The 19,486-nt window shown below is 41.6% G+C and overlaps 2 protein-coding genes and 1 pseudogene across 3 annotated transcripts in view; 2 read left to right on the forward strand and 1 right to left on the reverse strand.

Moving 5' to 3' along the window:
- Window positions 1-2,238: 2,238 nt before the first annotated feature.
- Window positions 2,239-5,412, reverse strand: C4H4orf46 (chromosome 4 C4orf46 homolog). The gene is made up of 2 exons (XM_068542396.1): window positions 5,147-5,412; window positions 2,239-3,779 (listed from the first exon to the last, which is right to left on the reverse strand). Exons 1-2 carry the CDS (start codon window positions 5,324-5,326, stop codon window positions 3,624-3,626), a joined length of 336 nt encoding a protein of 111 aa, XP_068398497.1. The 5' UTR covers window positions 5,327-5,412; the 3' UTR covers window positions 2,239-3,623.
- Window positions 5,413-5,654: 242 nt separating this feature from the next.
- ETFDH (electron transfer flavoprotein dehydrogenase) overlaps window positions 5,655-19,486 on the forward strand; it is a 38,272-nt gene continuing 24,440 nt past the window's right edge. For both annotated transcript variants that reach the window (XM_068542386.1, XM_068542387.1), the window contains exon 1: window positions 5,655-5,977. In XM_068542386.1, the coding sequence (XP_068398487.1) occupies window positions 5,944-5,977 (34 nt within the window). In that variant the 5' untranslated portion in view covers window positions 5,655-5,943. The remainder of the gene's footprint in view (window positions 5,978-19,486) is intronic.
- Window positions 16,106-17,101, forward strand: LOC137763569 (protein Hikeshi pseudogene; annotated as a pseudogene).

Below are 19,486 nucleotides of genomic sequence, written 5' to 3' on the forward strand. Positions count from 1 at the left end.
TATATATATATATATATATATATATATATATATTTACATATATAAAAAGATTCATTATAAGGAATTGGCTCATGTGATTATGGAGGCTGGCAAGTCCAAAAATCTGCAGAGCCAATGTCCTAGTTCAAGACCAAAGGCCAGAAGCTCTGTAGAACCAGGAAAAGCTAATGTCTCAGTTCAAAGGTCATCAGGCAGGAAGAGCTATGTTTCCAAGGCCTTCGACTGATTGAATGAGGCCCACCCAGATTATGAAGGGCAATCTGTTTCACTCAAGCTACCAATTTAATTGTTAATCTCATCCAAAAATGCCCTCACACAAGCACCCAGAATGTTTGGCCAAAATATATGGGTACCCTGTGGCCCAGCCAAGTTGACACATAAACCATCGCATGGGAAGAGTAAATAAAATCACAACCTTGAATATTAATAGGTCTAACCAAAAGCTCGGTAGCTAGGTATGTTATAGACAAGCATATTAGTTTTGGTGTTGGAGGCCCTCGGGCAAATTATTTCATCTCAGCCTGTTTTCTATTCTGTAGGTAGGAATAATATCACTTTCCTCAGAGAGCTAATATGGTTACATGAAATAATGTTTATAAAGCTCCCAGCATACTGTCTGATGCATATTTCATACTAGGAACTTTTGAAACTAAATACACTATTTTAATGCTAAAAATTCCATCTTATTGACTTCAGCCTCTTGAGGCTTTTAAAAGTTTACATCAGTCAGAATAATAAATTGTCCTCTGAGGTTTGTATAGAGCTGGCAATGAGCTACTAAGTTTAAAATTTTTTCTGAAGTTTTAAAGAAATGTTTATGCGCTGAGCTCTTCCCCAATCTCTCCCATGAAGCAGAGCAAAAAGAAATATAAAACGGGATGATTTTCTTTAAAAGCCACTCTTGAAAATAAGATGAACTTCTCTGTGGACCCTGCTGGGCAACAGAAACTATAAGCAGAGCGGAGCTGCAGGCCTGTGAGCTCCGACATTAGCAGCTATAAGTTTGGTAGAGGAATTAACTCAAGTGTCCACAGACAGCTCAGTGCCTGAAATCAGGGTTAGCCCAAGCTGATGGCAATTACATTAGAAATCAACTAACATGCTTTTTCTAACTTAAAAGAACATACATGGTGGGGGCAGGGAGAGGAACTCACACAAAAACCAAAGTAGTACAGATCACACTCATGACACAGCCGAAACAGGGGAAGTTACAGGGAATCTTAGCTTGAAATCAAGCAAATAGACCAAAAGAACAGAATAGAGAGCTCAGACCGAGGCATTTACATGGCAATCGAATGACATGTAGCATTTGAAACATGGTATTTGGAGGAACAGCTATACACATACAAAAATAAACATGCAAAACAAGACCCGAAAATTAAACCATAAGCAAAAAGAAATTCAGGTGGATTAAACACTCAAACATTAAAAACAAACTTTTTTAACTTTTGGAAAGACATACAGGAGAGCATCTTTATGACATTTCCTAGACAAGACCCAGAAAACAATATTATGAAAGATTGGTGAGATTAAATTAAAATGAAAAACGTTTATTCAAGGAGACTCTATAATCAAATACAAAAATAAACCACAGACTACAAAAGATAGTTGAAACCTACATAATGGATCATTAGTTAGTATTCAAAATATGTAATACCTACAAATCCATAAAGGAAACACAAAACATAACAGAAAAATGGACAAAAGGTATAGTCTGGGAAATCACACTGCATTTCCTTAATATGCTGGTACTTACACAAGTCAGCACTATTCAACGTGGGAGAATCTACAAGGCCATGGGTATCATCAGGCGAGAGAAGACCACTGGGGCCCTCTGGAGGCTGGCTACTACATACACAAAATAGTACAGTTTTTTTTTTTTAAACTGAAATATAGTTGATTTACAGTATCATATTAGTTTCAGGACAGTACTTTGTAGTGTTTTGAAAACATGCATACGTATTAAAAATACAAGAACGCAAACTAGACTATGCACCACCTCTAGGACAGTGGTTATCTCTGGGGAGAGAAGAAGGGGATGGGATCAAAGAGGTAACAAAACAAGCTTCAAATGCATCTAACATTTACATACATGCATAGATCTGAAGAAAACATACCAAATGCTAACATTCATTAAATCCGCATGGTGAGAATACACGGGTGCTCTTTAAATCATTCACCTTTCCTGTTAGGTTTGAAATATTTCAGTAAAAAGTTTTAAAATAATGAACCCAAAGAAATGGAAATAACATTTGGTTTGAACAAAAGTTTATTTTTGTATATTTTAAAAATTGCAATTTTCATGACACATAAGAAAAACAGTTTTCTAATATCAAAATAAGCATCTCTTTGGTATAGGAACACACCATATGTGTTATCCTTAGCTTAAAAAAATTAATCAAGAACCATGACCTAATATGCTAAACAAAACTATCCTTTGCCCATCCATGTGTCCCCTTTCACAGGCCCATTGTGGGGCTTGGGAATATAGTTCTGTACATACCTCCTTACCTACAAAGAAGTAAGATACTGTATCAGAGGCATCCAGAAGTTACATAGCAAGAGAATTAGTTGGTTCAATCACTGACATATACGACACAAACCCACCAAAAAAGAGAAAGAGAGAGAGGGGCAGCGCAACGTAAGATACAGGACAAGTAAAATAGGACACTGTCATGAAGATCAAATAATAGGAAAATAATTGCATCATTTAAATTTGATGCATTTTTTAAAAGTAACTTGTTTAGAATTATTATATTTAGAATTTAGAATTATTACTTGCCAAGCTCCAAAAGTAATAATACAGAGTGACAATTTTGATAAGGCACTTTAAAGAGAGCAATCAAACATATAACAACATCAAATATGAGAAATATCCATAAAAGCAGTTAACCTTAGAAACAAAAAATAGGCATTCTTTCAAGACAGGTTTCAGTAAAAGCTTTTTTGGAAAGCATGATAGAAGGGTGAAAAATATTTATCATATATTTTAAAAAGCTGTCACCAGTTAAAGTTCAAAATCCTGTTTAAAAAAAAAGATAACATTTTCCTTCAAGTCAATGAGGTTCTGACTCAAATATCTTTTCGAGAAACAATTATAATCTTCATGCTAAAAACAGGAAGAAAAAACAGCTTTTAATTACGTTGTCAACTCTTATTCATCAAACATTTAGTGATTGTTGTGTAACAGACTTCTAGCTGCTGGAAATATAGAAGAAATAAGACACAATCATTGGTTCTAGGGAACTTAGCCTAATGGAGCTGAATCTAACATTGGTCCATATAATAAAGCTCGACTTCAAACTCTGCCATTTTTGGTATCGTCTTGCAAACTGAAGAGAATAATGGTCCACCTAGTTTGCTACTGGTAGCACTGTGGCGTTATTAATATTATCTACTGATTAAATTAACCTCCACAGAATAGTCTTTGAAAGTTTAGAGAACAGAAAGTGTTTAAAGATAAACGGGCCAACATCAAAAATAACATCATATTCTGTTTTCACAAAATGAAGAAAACCAAGAAAAATTTCATCTTCTGTATACAGAACTGCTGGTGATTATCCTATCCACACGGCACATGTGCAAACATCATAAATGAGGTGGTATGGATTATTACAGTCAAATCAGTTGTCAGGCTTCAAGGAATCATAGCCTTCTTTCAAGAGGTCCCGCCATGTTTTAAGGAAACGTGCATTTTCTGTACATTTGAAGGCAAGCTCTTCCACTTGAGCTGATACTGCAGATGCAGCTTCAAGAAGTTTGGTTAATGAAAATGCTGCCTGAAATTTAAAAAAAAAAAAAAAAGTCAAACAATAGAAAAAAAAAATTTTTAATTCTCTCCGCATCTTATAAACCAACCTGAAAATAACTTAGAACCTCGAATCCAGTGCCCAAGTTATTTTCTTTAAAAGTAAAAAAATCTACAAACTAAAACATCAGCTCTTTCGTGGAACCTAAGAAATTTTCTTTCTTTTTTTTTTTTTTTAAATTTAGTTGCTTCTTTGCTTGCATCGGGTCTTAGCTGCAGCAGGCAGGCTCGTCCTTGGGGCACGCGGGCTCACTAGCTGCCAGGCGCTGGCTCTACAGAGCGTGGCTCAGATGCCCAGGTGGCACGCGGGATCTTAGTCCCCCGACCAGGGCTCGGGCCCGCCTCCGCTGCGCTGCAAGGCGGATTCTTAACCACTGGACCACCCAGGAAGTCCCAGAAGTTCTTCTATATGAAGTAAACTTTGAGGAAGTATGTCTGCGAGAAAGATAATCCATGACGGATGAGACAGGAGCAGTCAGCATTTTTTTTCGTTGAAAATACACTAGAGTCTCATTTAGCTCAACAAGACGACTTGGGCCCCTTGACACCAAGTACCAGAAGTATCTGAAGGTCTTCTTATGACACAGCTCTTACTGATACGTGGGTACCAAGGGCCGTGCTCCACTGTCTTCACCTGTGAACGCGGCAGACCGTGAAAACGTACAGACCAAAGAACAGACCCTCACGTTACACATCCGCACTGCATTCTACGCGCTCACTTGGAACCAGCCTGCTCAGCAGAGACAGAAACTGCGGCAGCACTCTCGCCATCTTCTAGAACAACAAATACCCACTGAGCAACGAGACATTAACGGAGTTCACTCCGCAGTTTGCGATCTGCACGGGAGGCTCTCCCAGTTAAGACACACCCTACACTTGACCTTAAATCCTGAAACCGGGACCGCTCGGGGAGGCGGGGTCTGGAAACTGGAGGTTGAACAGAAGCCGTCCACACCCGGCATCCCGGCAGACAGCCCGGGGAGGGGTCTCTGCCCCGGTAGTGGAAGCCGTCTGGACCCCCGGGCGGGGAGTGACCCGTCCTGACTGGGTCCGCCCGGACAGATAATCGCCTTGTCAGCGGGCTCTGGGCAGGCGGCCCACCGGGACGGGGGCGCCTTAAGTCCCGGCGGAGGGATCACGGCCTGGCCCTCAGCCCCGCAGACGAGGTGGGGCGGGCGATGCGAACTGCGCGGTTTCGGGTTACAGCGCCGGACGGGAACCCGGCGGCCGGGCACGAAGAACCCCCGGCGCGGGCGCGGCGCGGGAGGAGTGCCCGGGACTCCCGACGCGGATCCTGAACACGGGCGGGACCGGCCCGGACCCGCCGGCCGCACTCACGTCTCCGATCTGCAGCTCCACCTCCTCCAGCGGGTCCACCGGCCGGCCGCTGTTCCTGTTCGGAACCGGACGGCCCAAACCCCCCGGGGTGCCGGGGGAAGATGCTGAAGACGCGTCTGAAGACGAGGAAGAGGAGGGCGGCGGCTGCGGGGAAAGCCGCAGCTCCTCCGGGTCCGCCATGGAGCGGGCTGGGCGGTGGGACGGCACCTCGGCGGCCGAACCGATACCAACCGACTTTCAACCGCTCGCGCCTAAAGCCCAGTGGGCCCGCCTCCTCGCCGCTCTCGGCCCTGGGCCGCGAAGCCCTGTCACTTTCTCGGGACAGCCAATCAGGTGCCAGTGAGTGCGCCTCGGGCTGCTCTACGCTCCCGGAGCAGAAGACGACACCTCCCAGGGTGCCGTGCGCGCCGCTCCGCCCCACCTTCTTGGCACTGCGCGCGCGAAGCACCCTGGGATTGGTGGTCTCGGTCCCCCGGAGCTCCGGCGGCCTCCGCGCGCCCGGGTGACAGGCCGCGCCGCCTGCAGCCGCGGGCGGCGCCGGGACTTGGGGTCTCTTCCCTTGCCCTCTCAGTCCGTGACCCGGAAGCGCTGCTTTCGTCGCGTCTCGCGCGGCGTCAGTGCACAGCAAGAGGGAGGCGGGAGCGCCGTGAAGGCGGAGCGGTCGCTGAGGAGGGAGGCGGAGACTCCGGGCGTGCAGGCGGGCGATGGCGCCCCCCGCGGCCTAGAGGTCCCGTACCCGGGCGAGCCGAGCCCGAGCTTCTCCCGCGGCGTCCGCCAGCGTACCGGCTGCAGTGAACATGCAGGTGCCGCTGGCCAGGCTGGCCTGCCCGGGTGAGCGGGGTCTGCGCGCGCGGGTGAGGGGAGCGAGGTCGCGGGGCAGCCCGGGCCCGCGTCGTTGGGTGGAACCAAGGCAGAGGGCGCGCGGTCAGCGCCCGGCGGACCCTGGGTTCCCCCCTGGCTTCCTCCCTGGCTCCCTCCCCGGCTCGTCCAGCTGCAGAGTTGACAACTAACTAGGCCAGAGGTCACGGGCGGAGGAAACTTGTCAGCACGGCGCGGAATCTCCCCGAGCGCCGGTGCTGAGCCCCCTGTAGAAGCCCAGGCGTTGTCTGTCGCCGAGTTGGAAATGGGTAAACTAACATTTGCACAGCTTTTCCCCTTGGTCTTCAGCTGGCTGGCGTCTTGGCAGCCGTCCTACTCCTTTCTTAAGAATTTGAACCGTTCTGCCACCAGCATTAACTTTCAAATGCTGCCCAAGTGACCAGAGTGGATCTGGGGCCAGGAATTTTTCTGCGTTGCCTGAAATTAACTCTAGGGCTTGTCGTCTCGTGGTTGCCCCTAGAACCGTCAGGATGACTTGGTAAAATACCTCTTTACCCGCCCCCCACCTTTCACTTAGAAAAAAAGTAGAATGATGCAGCGGGATGGGTTTTGTTTTGTTTTGTTTTACTTAAGAACAAAAGAACGTTTAAAAAGTCAAAAAAAAAAAAAAAAGTTTACTCCAGGATATTGAATTCTCCCACAACGGACTTAGTTTTTATCTTTAGTTTCTTTAAATTAATTTGTGGTTATAGAATAAACAGGTGTACTTATTGCAAAGTCAACGAATTTCATGAAAGAATTTTGTCAAATTCGGCCATCGTGGATTAAATAGTTAGGATTTCATTTAAAGTTTCTATACCTCGTGCGTGTATTACTACACCTAACGGATAAGTATTGTTGACTGAAAAAAAAAAAAAAAGCACAACCTAAAGGTTGCGAATTATGTTTTATTCGCAGACACACTGAGCACTTAAGCCCAGGAGACAGCCTCTTCAGACAGCTCTGAGGGACTGTTGTGAAGAGGTCAGGGAGAAGCCAAGATGCAGAGGCGTGTTTGCAAAAACAAACAAACAAAAGCAAAAAACAAACAAAAAAAGCCAGGTAGTTGGGACATCAAAAGATTACTGCTCAATAGTGAAGACCAGATATCTCAAGTGAATGAATCTAGCATTTTGCCAGGTATGGGAAGATGCAAGAGTCTGGGCTCATTGAACTCCTTCCTTTGATGTGCACCTCAGCTATCTGGGGCCAGTGTCCTGCTTCTCTCCATCCTGAATCCCCCCAGGGTGCACAGCTGGGGCAGCTGCAGTGGCTGAGGGCTCGATGGCTCCAACATCCTTTGTTTACTGAGATGGCAGGTGATATTCTTTGTCCACAGTGCCTCCTCTTAGTCATACATTTGACCAATGTTTGGGAGACATTTCATGACCAGTTTTTGTCCCATGGCACTAGGAGGGCTCATTCCTAGATCAGGCGAAGATTCTGTTGATAGGCCACCCAATGTGTTATTTGGGGGATCGGGCCCTGTTGGTAATCTAAGATTCTCTGCAACGCCTGTCTTACTAGTTTATGACGATCCAGGAGCTGTTTTCCCTTGTTACTTCTTCCCATATCTAAAGTTGCACTGTTAAAATTATTCTAGAGTTATGTATGTGATCAACTGTCTTAAGACATCATTGATTTTGTTGGAGGCCTGGTTACACATTGGGTAATGCGAGAGAAAGCAATCTTATAAAATAGGCAGGATATAAGTAACACAGCTAATAACATTAATAAGGTCACAGTGCAGCAGAGAGAGGGACAAGTCATAAGTAATTTGAAACTAACGAGAGCAAATTAAAACAATGGTTAGTATAACTAGTTGTAATCTGGTCGAAATAAGCCATCAAGTCCCCAGGGGAGCCAGCTGGAGAAGCCAAATTCTGGAGGGATCAGGTAGAGAGAAAAAGAAATGTTTCATCTTCGTTTACAAAGGTATACTTAATCAACCTGTGGGTAAGTGTAAGAGGAAAGGTTTTCCAGCTCAGTGGTATGATCTAAAGGTTGTCAGAAACTTGTATTTGTCAAATAGTCCTCTTTGTAAATCTTCTTGAAGCTCTTCATTATATAAAAGCATCAGAGTAAAATAATGATTGTCTAAAACCGACAAAAGACTTAATATGGCATGGTTAAAGATCTGATTACAATGCAATTGACAAAAAACTTGGATATTTCTGTGACAAACAACATTTTAAGATAATAACTAGAATTATGACTGATAGCATTATACCAGGACATATCAGACTTTTAGGAATTCTTTACAAATTTTGGAATATCTATATGAATGACATCTAACCTTAGAAGGTATTATCACCATTTATTTGACAGCGTTTCCCATGTAAGTTAACGTAAATAAACTTAGTTTAAAATCTCTCTTCGAGATATCTCAGGATTCCTTTGAAGCATCTCAGAGTTAGCTGGAGGTCAAAAGAACTTTAGTTAGAATTTTCCATTTGGGAAGTTTGTCAAAAGTATCAAAAAGGTTTCAAAACACTTGGTCAAATAGGATCATAGGTCACTGTGAAACAACACTTATTCACTTAACGAAAGTGACAAAATACTTCAAAAGCAAAAACAGATCACTTAGAGGCACGGAAACTCAATCTCTTACCAAAAGCAGTGAAAACTTTGTTCTCTTAACAGAGAGAGGAACCAAGTCCAGTCCTTCACCCGCCTACTTTTAATAACAAAATCCATTTACCTAATTAAATTTAATCTAATCCCAGCCTGACTATGTCCAGAACTCCTTTTCAGGGCTCCCTTTCTGCAAACCTTCCACAACTTTCTGTGTTCATATTAGTTTGTTCCTTAATTTTTTTATCCAGAAGTAAATGTCTCTAGGACAAAATCACCCTTCTTTTTCCAACAAATTCATTTCTATTCTTCATATCTTCTTTTGCTGAGAACATACATCCTACTTTCCTAGCACACTGAATTGTTTCCCTTAATATTTTTAGTAGCTTTGATTACATATTAGTTTCAACCCTTGAAAACCTTAATCTTTAGCAAAAACTGAAAAGGAGCAAGTGATTGTGAACTGTTTGTTCACAAACAGCATCTCCTGATTAGAATATTCTGTAACCTCTAGAAACATACATCTTTCTCACAGCATCATTTCTTTCCTCAGTGTGTCCACAAGGCATGTGTCCAATAAACCCGACATCTTTAGCTTCCCTCTCGTAAGGTGACAATAGTAGGTAGATTTAGACCTCTTTAGCAATTACGTTCCAGTATTTTATCTTATTTGAAATAATCTGGATATTCAATAAATTCCCATCATTTAACTTGTCAAAACTCAAATTACCAAAAATCTGAAGAAACTATTTTAAGATAGACATACCCAAAACATAATTATTCCTGGAGTTCACCTGAAAACTCTTATCTCATTTACCTTTATTTTGTAACTTATGAAAATCATACTATTTAATTTTTTTTCTTGTTGACAAACTCTGTTACAAATAACATGAACTTATGACCTTCAGTAAACCTAGGTACAATAAAAGTAAGACAGGTCTGTACTGATTAAACCAACAAGCTTAAGATAGCTTTAATATCAGATATTAATTTAATATTGAATATTTCCTAGATCATGTGAACCCAAAATTCACTCTGGCCAGTTTCTTTTATATTTAGAAATATTTAGTTTGTAAGTGCTTATTTTAAGTCAATTAAATAGAGCACTTTTATAAGTTTAATTTTGATAATATTTTCCAGAGTTTGAGACATCTCATATGTAATGTACACCCAGACATATAAACAGACAAAACTAGAGATAGCATAGCTTCACTCTAAAAGCTTAGTTATGAATCAGGTATTACCGTATAAACTCACTAGTTTATAAGTAACAGTTGGAATAAGTTAAATTTGTTTGCTCAGATGACCAAGGCTTCACTATTTGTGGAAAAGACTTAAGATTTGTATTTGTCCTTGATAAACCCTTAAGGAGGCTCTGAATTAGATTTTGATTGAGGAAACTTTTCCAACAGTTTGAGTTTAAAAAGGCCTTTTCCCCCTTTTTTTCCCCTTGGTTTCAGGTTTTACCTGTTTGAGCTAATTAGGCTCAGTCTCCGGTCTTTGTGGGCTGTATTTACATTTCTGATTTGTAGAGATTTGAAAGATAATCTGCTCCTAATTCTCCAAAGAACTGATCTGCCACCTAAATGATATTAACAGATTGATTTGCCCAACTATGCTTACTTTATTTGCTTTTGTATAAGAGAGAAGATTTCCAACTAAACTGAAAATCAAGAGTTCCATGTTCTACAACTTTAGGATTTAATTTATCATGACTTCAAAAGCTTGCATAAGGCATTAACAACGGCCCTCTTTTTGAGTGCACAGGGTAGACCCAGAGCAAAATGTCTATTATTATTTTTATTGACCCCTGAATATTAGTTCCCAGTTTTTACTTTATATTGTATGGGCTCAGGTAACCCTGTTGGTTTCCTTTCATATGTTTAATATTTCATGAGAGCCAGATTCATATGCCCTGTCTTATAATACCAAGTAGAGGAAGCCCAGTGAAACATGTCTATACCACAATATAATTCAGCAAAAGAGATGTAAACACCTTATATAAAGCCTATTTAAATGTACCAATTTTTATAAACTTTCATCTCAATTCTGTCAACTTTTATACCTTTAACTTTGGTTCCCATTAGGACCCAATCAACAAGCTTTGGTCATACAAGGAGTCCTAGAAGCTTTCTTTCATTCCCCAACCATTTTATCTATTTTGTTTAAAAGGCTCTGGGGTCCCTAGTGAGGGGTTGAACCAAGGGACTCAGGCCCTTTCGTCAGTCTTTTCACTTGATTAGTTGGCCTGTTGAACCAAGTAACTGTTGGTCAGGTATCTAAATGTAATTTTCTTCCAGCCTTTTAAATATATATGTTTTTTAAACTGGGTAGAGTGGACTTGTTTGGGGCCCTTTAATGTTGGGAACCAATAGGGGGTCCCTTTGGCTCATCATCCTTAGGTAGTGTTCCATCAAAACCTTTTAATCCCACTAACATCCATTTTATTTATCCCATTTATTAATAACCATCTGTAGATTTCTTTATTTGGGGGGTTCCAGTCTCTAAAATTTCCACCTTGTCAGGAAGAAGTCTCTAGACTTTTCCCTTCGGTTTTTTTTTAACTTCCATGTTAAACTAGTTTACATTAATTAGCCTAATGCTTTTATTAGCATCTGTAAGACCCATTGAGGGGAAGCAGAGACCACAAATAAGTCTTCCCAAACTGTTTTTTTCTTTGTTTGTTTTAAAGGAGTTCTTAGGTTAATCATTATATATGTCTTTTTCCACCTTCTAATTTGTTTTTTTCATGGGTACCAATGAAACAGCTGCTCACTATGAGAGCGCTCTAAAATTTTACCAGTTTAGAAATATCTCCAATTTACAGGATCCATCATCTGGCCCTTAATGAGGTATATCTTAATAGTGACTCAAACCAATAAAATGCAAGAGGCTTCCCAATAAGAGAGCGTGGAGGGTGCCGCCTAAACAAGATCCAGAAGGTTTACTCCCAAAAATAGTCTAAGAAAGTAAAGGCCTTCGTTGAACAGGCTGACACGATGAAGGTTAAGATGGCAAAAAAAGTCCCTGGGAGTTGGCACAGACAGAAGACTGCTCGGAATCCCAGTCTGTTCGATTGGCTGACAGATGTACACCGTTATGTTACCTTCCGGATGGCAGAGACCAAGTTTAAAAGCACACACAACACGGAAGATCAGGTAGAACATTTACATCTCAAAGACACAGGAAGGGAAATGAAGGTTCCCCCTAGAAGGACTTTTGTTACTTTAAGGTCAGAATTCTGAAAAGGTGTTTTAACAAGCCGGTTTTCTCTAACTTACCTGTGGGCACAATAAAAAAGCCCCATCTTTGTCATTTTTGAGGCGAGATTTCCTTTAATTCCCAATTGAGTAAGTACTTGTAAGTATAAGGTTTGTACGCACATAAACCTGGCTGGAGTCTTAGTCGGAGGCAAAGATATTAGGCCAGCCTCCCACCTCATCACCCAGTCCAGAGCCCCCAGGGTCTTTCAGCCAGGCCCCCCACCCCCAGTATCTTTCAGCTTGGGAGCCAGGTGCCTGTTACACACCGCCACATAAAACTGGATCATCAACCAATAATCTGGAGCTCTGAGAGAACCAGGGGACACTCACCCAGATTCATCTGGAGTCTCTCAGGAGGTGGGTGGACAGAAGAGGCCTCTGCTGGTACCAAGGCTCCGGTTCCTCAGAGAGTTCAGGTGAAGGAGAGAAGTCAGCTGTAGGTCCCTTAGTGGTCGCCAGACTGTCAGCTGGGGGATAGAAGAGCACAACGTAAAAGTTGAGAATTATGTTTTATTCAACAGACATTCTGAGGACTACAGCCCGGGAGACATCCTCTGAGACAGCTCTGAGGGACGGCTCCAGAGACATAAGGGAAGAGCCAGGATCTGGAGGGGTTTTTGCAACAATAACAACAACAAACAAAAACAAAAACAAACAGTTGGAACATCAAAAGATTACTGCTCATTAGGGAAAACTAAAAATCTCAAGTTAATGAATTTAGTGCTTTTCTCTGTATAGGAAGATGCAAGAGTCTGGGCTCACTGAAATTATTCCTTTGATGTGCACCTATACCATCTAGGGCCAGTGTCCTGCTTTTCTCTATCCTGAACCCCCTCAGGGTGCACTCGGGGGCAGCTGCAGTGGCTGAGGGCTTCATGGCCTCCACATCCTTTGTTTACTGAGATGACAGGCGACTTTCTTTGTCCACAGTTTGCTTTATGTTTTTTGGACGCTATCTGCCCTACTCTTAATTTAGTTGAAATCATTCTTGGGTCAAGTGCTATCCAAATTCCACCCGAATTACCATTTCTATTTTCATTGGGTATTTAAATCATTGCCATTTCATAGCCTGGTGTTAGCACTACTGGCATCAAAGAGATGGACATAGAAATGCCATCTGTGATTTTGTATCGTGATATTATCAGTTCACTGGACTTTTTGACCTCACTTCTCTACCACAATTCAGCCAGTGTGTCTAAGTGTTTAAATCTCTTAAGTGAAGTATCAGATTTTTTTCAGAAAAGGGGTAAAGGTTGTGACTTTTTTTTTTTAACCCCTCTGGAGGAGATCAGACTACCCAGTTCCAAGTATTTTCAAGAAAATCATTAGCTGTATGAATAGTGGAATTAAAATTTTGTCTGATACCAAATCATCGGTTTCAGAACCAAATAATAACTTCTATACACTAAACTACAATGCATCATAAAACAAATTTGTTTTTTATAATAAGTAAATATTCTTTTGAATGATGATAATACTATATTTGAACACTGGAACTGGGCTCTCCCTATAATATCTTTATCATTTTTTCAAGATTTAGGATAGATGAAGGGATAACTAGGTTTTAAAAATTATTCCCAATATTATAGTTTTTATTATGCTATTTTCCAGTAGAGAAAATTAGTTACCTTGACACTTTTTTGAGTGACTGTCAGAAACATATTTTTAGTGTTTAAAGGCTTTAGGCTTCAGTCGCTTCAAATCTCTTCCCCTCCTGCATTCATCATAATCTTTAATTATTGATTGATGCTAGGTTTTTACTTTTAAAAAAGTCATTTTACTGGAAAGAATGAAACATAAAAATATATCAATTATGCAGTGGGGTGCTAAAGAATTAAAATAATTAGCCTATGCCAGGCTGACATCTCTCCTTTTAATCAGAAAAGAAAGAAAACAACTTGTTTTCTGGTTCCATTACTTGAGAGACCATTTCAAGTCCAATTGTAGTCTCAGAGTTGACTGGTGTTGGGAGGATTGAGAGGGGGATTGGCTGGGATCATCTGACTTGCTCTTTCTCTGCTGTAAGTGGGGATTGTGGTGCCCCACGTATCTCATAAGGTCATGAAGAGGACGATGTGGTATTAAAATTGAAAATTCCTATGTGCTCCATACGTCCATGAGAATGCAAATTTTATTATATATTCCAAATCCATGCAAAAGCCTTTGTTGATCTTTACTATTTGTTGTTCCATATTTAGAAATTTGTTCGTATGCAGATAGATGCTTCATTCTATTGATAAGATTGCTCTATAACCCAGGAATTTGTTTTAGGAAATTAACACCAGAGATTTGCAGGTACCTGGATGATAGTTAAAATTGTAATTAGGAAGGTACCTATCCCATTAACAACTGTGTATTAGCCACTTGCTTTGTGTAAGACATTCTAGATCCTACACCGTAGTATTTCCAAGGCAGAGATTGACCGTAAACTTCAGAGCCGGTGGAGTGGGGAGAGTTCATAACTTACTGAATTCAAACACAAAGTAGACAGACTCCAGAGCCTATTCACTTAACTGCTGCCTTTTTCTTGTCTTTTTGTTTTGTTTTCAATTAATAAACTTTATTTTATTTAGCAGCTTTAGGTTGAAAGAAAAATTGAGTGGAAAGTACACAGAGTTTCCATATAACTTTCTCCCTTTACCCGTTAACATCTTGCACTGGTGTGGTACCTTCGTCACAATTGGGGAGACGTTATTATTAAAGTTCATAGTTTACATTAGGGTTCACTCTGTGTGTTGGACAGTCTGTGGGTTTTGACAAATGTGTAATGATGCGTATCCACCATTAATTACATTGTCATACAGAAGAGCCTCGCTGCCCTTCCTCACTCTTCCTGAACCCCTGATACCCACTGGTCTCTCACTGTCTCCATAGCTGTGCCTTTTCCAGAATGTCCTAGAGTTGGAATCATACAGGATGCAGCCTTTTCAATATGCATTTCCATTTCCGCCATGTCTTTTCAATTTTTAGCCCTGAATAATATTGCATTGTATAGATGTACCACAGTCTGTTTATCCATTCGCCTATTGAAGGACATCTCCCAAGTTTTGATCATTATGAATAAAGCTGTTATAAATGTTCATGTGAAGATTTTTTTTAAATCTGGATGTTCTGTTCTATTTTACTGTGATAACACAGCGTGAGATACACACTGTTGACAAAATTTTAAATGTACAATGCATTATTGTTGACTAGAGGTAAAGTGTCATTCAGGAGGTCTCTAGAGTTTGTTCATCTTGCTTGACTGTGGTTTTTTGTGTGGATGTTAACTTTCAACTCATTTTGGCAATTGCAATTGCTGGATCCTATGTTAAGCGTATGTTTAGCTTTGTTAGAAACTGCCAAACTGTCTTCCAAAGTGTCTGCACAATTTTGCGTTCCCACCAGCAGTGAATGAGCGTTCCTGCTACTCCACATCCTCTTAGCGTCTGCTGTTGTCCACGTTCTGGGTTTTGGCCATTCTAATAGGTGGGTAGTGGTATCTCGTTGTTTTAATTTGCGACTCCCAGATGACACAAGATGTTCAGCATCTTTTCCTATGCTTATTTTCCATGTGAATATCTTCTTTGGTGAGGTGTCTGTTCAGATCTTTAGCCTGTCTTTTGAGTTGTTTGTTTTGTTGAGTTGTATGAGTTCCTTGTGTATTTTGTATGTCAGCCCTACATCAGCTATGTGTTCTGCAGATATTTTCTTCCAGCCTACAGCTTAGCTGTTCATTCCCTCATGTTGGCCTTTTAATGCTTTTGATTTATGGTTCTAGCCTGCCTTTTCACAGAGAATTACACTTAAAAAAAGCACTAACCTGTTTAATAATATCAAGAGTCCATCATAAATAAGTACTCTAATAAAGGGAAATATAAAAAGGACTGATAGTCAGTCAATAAATATTTGTACCTATATATAGGCTAACACTGGGAACTAGCATACAAAAAGAAAAAGAAATACTTTAGGAGTATTCTGTCTTCTGGGAAACACAGACAAATAAACAAGACGATTATGTTTATATCATTTTTTGGTCATATAGATGTATTAAATTTTTAGTTAAGTGATCTTATGATTTTTGAGATTTTTTTGCCACACTTAGAAAAACCTTTCCAAATTCAAGGTTCTTTAAAAAAAATTACAGTTGTTTTCCCCATAATCTTTTTTGTGTGTGACTGTAAATGTTCTTTTTTAAGCAACAGTTTTATTGAGCTACAAGTCACACACCATACAATCACGTCATCTGAAGGATACGATTCAGTGGTGGTTAGTATATTCACAGAGTTGAGCAACCGTCACCACAGCATGTCTTAGAACGTTGCCATAATCCCAGAAAGAAACCTCGTAGCCATTAACAATCGCTCCCCAGCCCCTCCAGCCCTAGGCGACAACTATCCATCCACTAAGGGACATTCGGGTCGTTTCCACTGTGGGGCTGCTGTGAATAACGGACCTATGAACATTCATGTGCAAGTTTCTGTGCAGACGTATGTTCTCTTTTATCTTAAGTGTATACCTGAGGAAGGAGAGGTCAGAGGTCACGGGGGCAGGAGGCGTTCCCGCCGCTGGCCTAGTCGCTGTGGAGCAGAGGGGTAGGCACCCTCCGCCACGTTCTGGAAGGTTCTTGGGTTCGACAAGGGCAGCAGCGCCAGGGCTTCGGGTCTCTGCTGGCTGAGTGGAGCCGCCACCGTGTTTGGCCGCTTGGTGGCGGGGAGGCTGGTGCAGACAGCTGCACAGCAAGTGGCAGAGGATAAATTTGTTTTTGACTTGCCTGATTATGAAAGTATCAACCGTGCTGTGGTTTTTATGCTGGGAACAGTCCCATTTCCTGAGGGAATGGAAGGATCTGTCTATTTTTCCTACCCTGATTCCAATGGAATGCCAGCATGGCAACTCCTAGGATGCATCACGAATGGGAAACCAAGTGCCGTCTTCAGAATTTCAGGTCTTAAATCTGGAGAAGGAAGCCAGCACCCTTTGGAGCCATGAATATTGTCCGAACGCCGTCTGTGGCTCAGATTGGAAGTTCAGTGGAATTATGGGGCAGTCTGGCCCAGACCTGTGTAGGTGACGCTGCTGTGTCTGCAGTTGACTCGTTCACTCAGTTCACACGGAAGATGTTGGACGGCTTCGACGGTTTCGCTTCGTCATTCGATGTCTCTCAGGCCCAGGTGACACCAAGTCCATCTGAGATGTTCATTCCGACAAATGTGGTTCTGAAATGGTATGAAACTTTCAAAGATGACTAGCACAGAACCCTCTCTTTTGGAAAACATAATTTGAATAAAATAGTTTTTAATGGAAAAAAAAAGTGTATACCTGTGACTGAGTTATATGGAAACTGTATGTTTAACATTCTGAGGAACTGCCAGACTGTTTTCCAAAGTGGCTGCACCATTTTACTCCCCCGCCAGCAGTGTACGAGGGTTCCAATTTCTCCACATCCTCACCAGCACTTGTTATGTCTAATGGATTATAGCCGTCTTAGTGGATATAAAGTGGTATCGTGTTGTGGTTTTGATTTGTATTTCTGTGATGGTTAATGATATTGAGCATCTTCTCATGTGCTTATTGGACATTTGTTTATCTCCTTTGGAGAAACATCTATACAGATTCTTTGTGTGTTTTTAATTGGGTTGTTTGTCTTTTTATTATTAGAAATGAGCTCTTTATATATGCCAGATACAAGTCCCTTATCAGATATATGACGTGCAGATACTTTCTCCCCTTCCATGGGTTATCTTTTCCCTTTCTTGTTGGTATCTTTTAAAAATAAAAAGTTATCATTTTTATGAAGGACAGTGTATCTGTTTTCTCTTTTGTTGCTTGTGCTTTTGGTGTCATAGCTAAGAAACCATTGCCTAATCCAAGGTCACAAGTATTTACACCCTTTTTTTTTTGAGATAGCACGAGGAGTTCCCATACACCCTTCACCCAGCTTAACTTCATATCCGTAGAACAGTTAGTAAGAAATTAACATTGGTGCAGTACTATTAACTGAACTACAGACTTTATTCAGATCCTTTTCTGTCCAGGACCCCACACTGCTTCAGCTGTCACGTCTTCTCATATCAAGTCTACTTCAGTGTGGTAATTCCACTGTCTTTTCTTGTCTTTCATGACCTGGACACTTGCAGTGTGGACTGGTCAGGCATTTTGTAGGAGGTCCCTCCATCCAAGTCTGTCTGGTGATTTCTCTCGATTAGACTAAGGTTGTGGATTTGGGGGAGGTATAGCACAGAGGTGAGGAGCCCTTCTCACCACATTACATCATGTGATGCCAGTATGTCTTACTGCTGGTAATGTTAAACTTGATCACTTGGTTAAAGTGTCTGTCATATTTCTCCACTGTAAAGTTAGTACTTGTCCCTGCCACACTCTACTTGTTGGAAGCTAATCCCTAAGTTCAGCCCACACTCAAAAGCAGAGAATCGAATAATTTGTGGATCTATCACCATAATCTTTTTTTTAATTTATTTGTTTATTTATTTTTGGCTGCGTTGGGTCTTCGTTGCTGTGCACAGGCTTTCTCTAGTTGTGATGAGAAACTCTTCGGGGGCTACTCTTCGTTGTGGTGCGCGGGCTTCTCATTGCTGTGTCTTCTCTTGTTGTGGAGCACGGGCTCAGTAGTTGTGGCTCACGGGCTCTAGAGCACAGGCTCAGTAGTTGTGGCTCACGGGCTTAGTTGCTCCGCAGCATGCGGGATCTTCCAGGACCAGGGCTCGAACCCGTGTCCCCTGCATTGGCAGGCAGATTCTTAACCACTGCACCACCAGGGAAGTCGTCACCATAAACTTTTTTTTTTTTTTTTTAATTTTATTTATTTATTTATGGCTGTGTTGGGTCTTCGTTTCTGTGCGAGGGCTTTCTCCAGTTGCGGCGAGCGGGGGCCACTCTTCATCGCGGTGCGCGGGCCTCTCACTATCGCGGCCTCTCCTGTTGCGGAGCACAGGCTCCAGACGCGCAGGCTCAGTAGTTGTGGCTCACGGGCGTAGTTGCTCCGCGGCATGTGGGATCTTCCCAGACCAGGGCTCGAACCCGTGTCCCCTGCATCGGCAGGCGGATTCTCAACCACTGCGCCACCAGGGAAGCCCCACCATAAACTTTTATACTTTGACTTTTCCTGTTAAAATCATTGATCAAATGGAATTTATTTTCATATAAGGAGAGAGGTATACTTTTTTCCAAATGTTCTACCTGTCTCTGACCATTTAATGAGGAACTGTCTCTTCCTTATTTGAAATGGCGTCTTTATCATATGACAGATCCTTAAGTGTATTCCGTCTATTTCTAAACTCTTTATTCTGTTCCTTTGATTATTCCATCCCTTCTCCCATAACAGACTTTTAATTATTTAAGCTACAAATATAAGTTTTTATATCTTTCAGGGCTGTTCCCAAGGTGGGATTCTCTGCCCTTCTTTTATTAAGGGAAGGATAGCCGTGGAGAGGAGTACCAGAGAAGGGAGTGAGAAATTGAAGATACAGGAGTTAGGGGGGTCTTTGACGTAGGAATGTCTCTAAGAAGATGGGGAGGGTTAGCCTCGTCATCCAGGTGGAAGGATTACTCTAAGTGAGGAGAAAAGACATCTCTTTATTATAACCTGAGAGAGTGAACATAGGACGGACACAATACAGATTACATTAGACGTTCTTGCCAGGAA

This window comes from Eschrichtius robustus, chromosome 4 (genome assembly GCF_028021215.1).
Source record: "Eschrichtius robustus isolate mEscRob2 chromosome 4, mEscRob2.pri, whole genome shotgun sequence".
Lineage (NCBI taxonomy): Eukaryota > Metazoa > Chordata > Mammalia > Artiodactyla > Eschrichtiidae > Eschrichtius > Eschrichtius robustus.

What these genes read in the sequence shown, in the direction of transcription:
- C4H4orf46 (XM_068542396.1), bottom strand. Translation starts at nt 5,326, where the DNA reads ATGGCGGACCCGGAGGAGCTGCGGCTTTCCCCGCAGCCGCCGCCCTCC. An exon ending in TGGAGCTGCAGATCGGAGAC is followed by an intron (nt 3,780 to 5,146) that starts GTGAGTGCGGCC and finishes TTTAAATTTCAG; the next exon opens with GCAGCATTTTCATTAACCAA.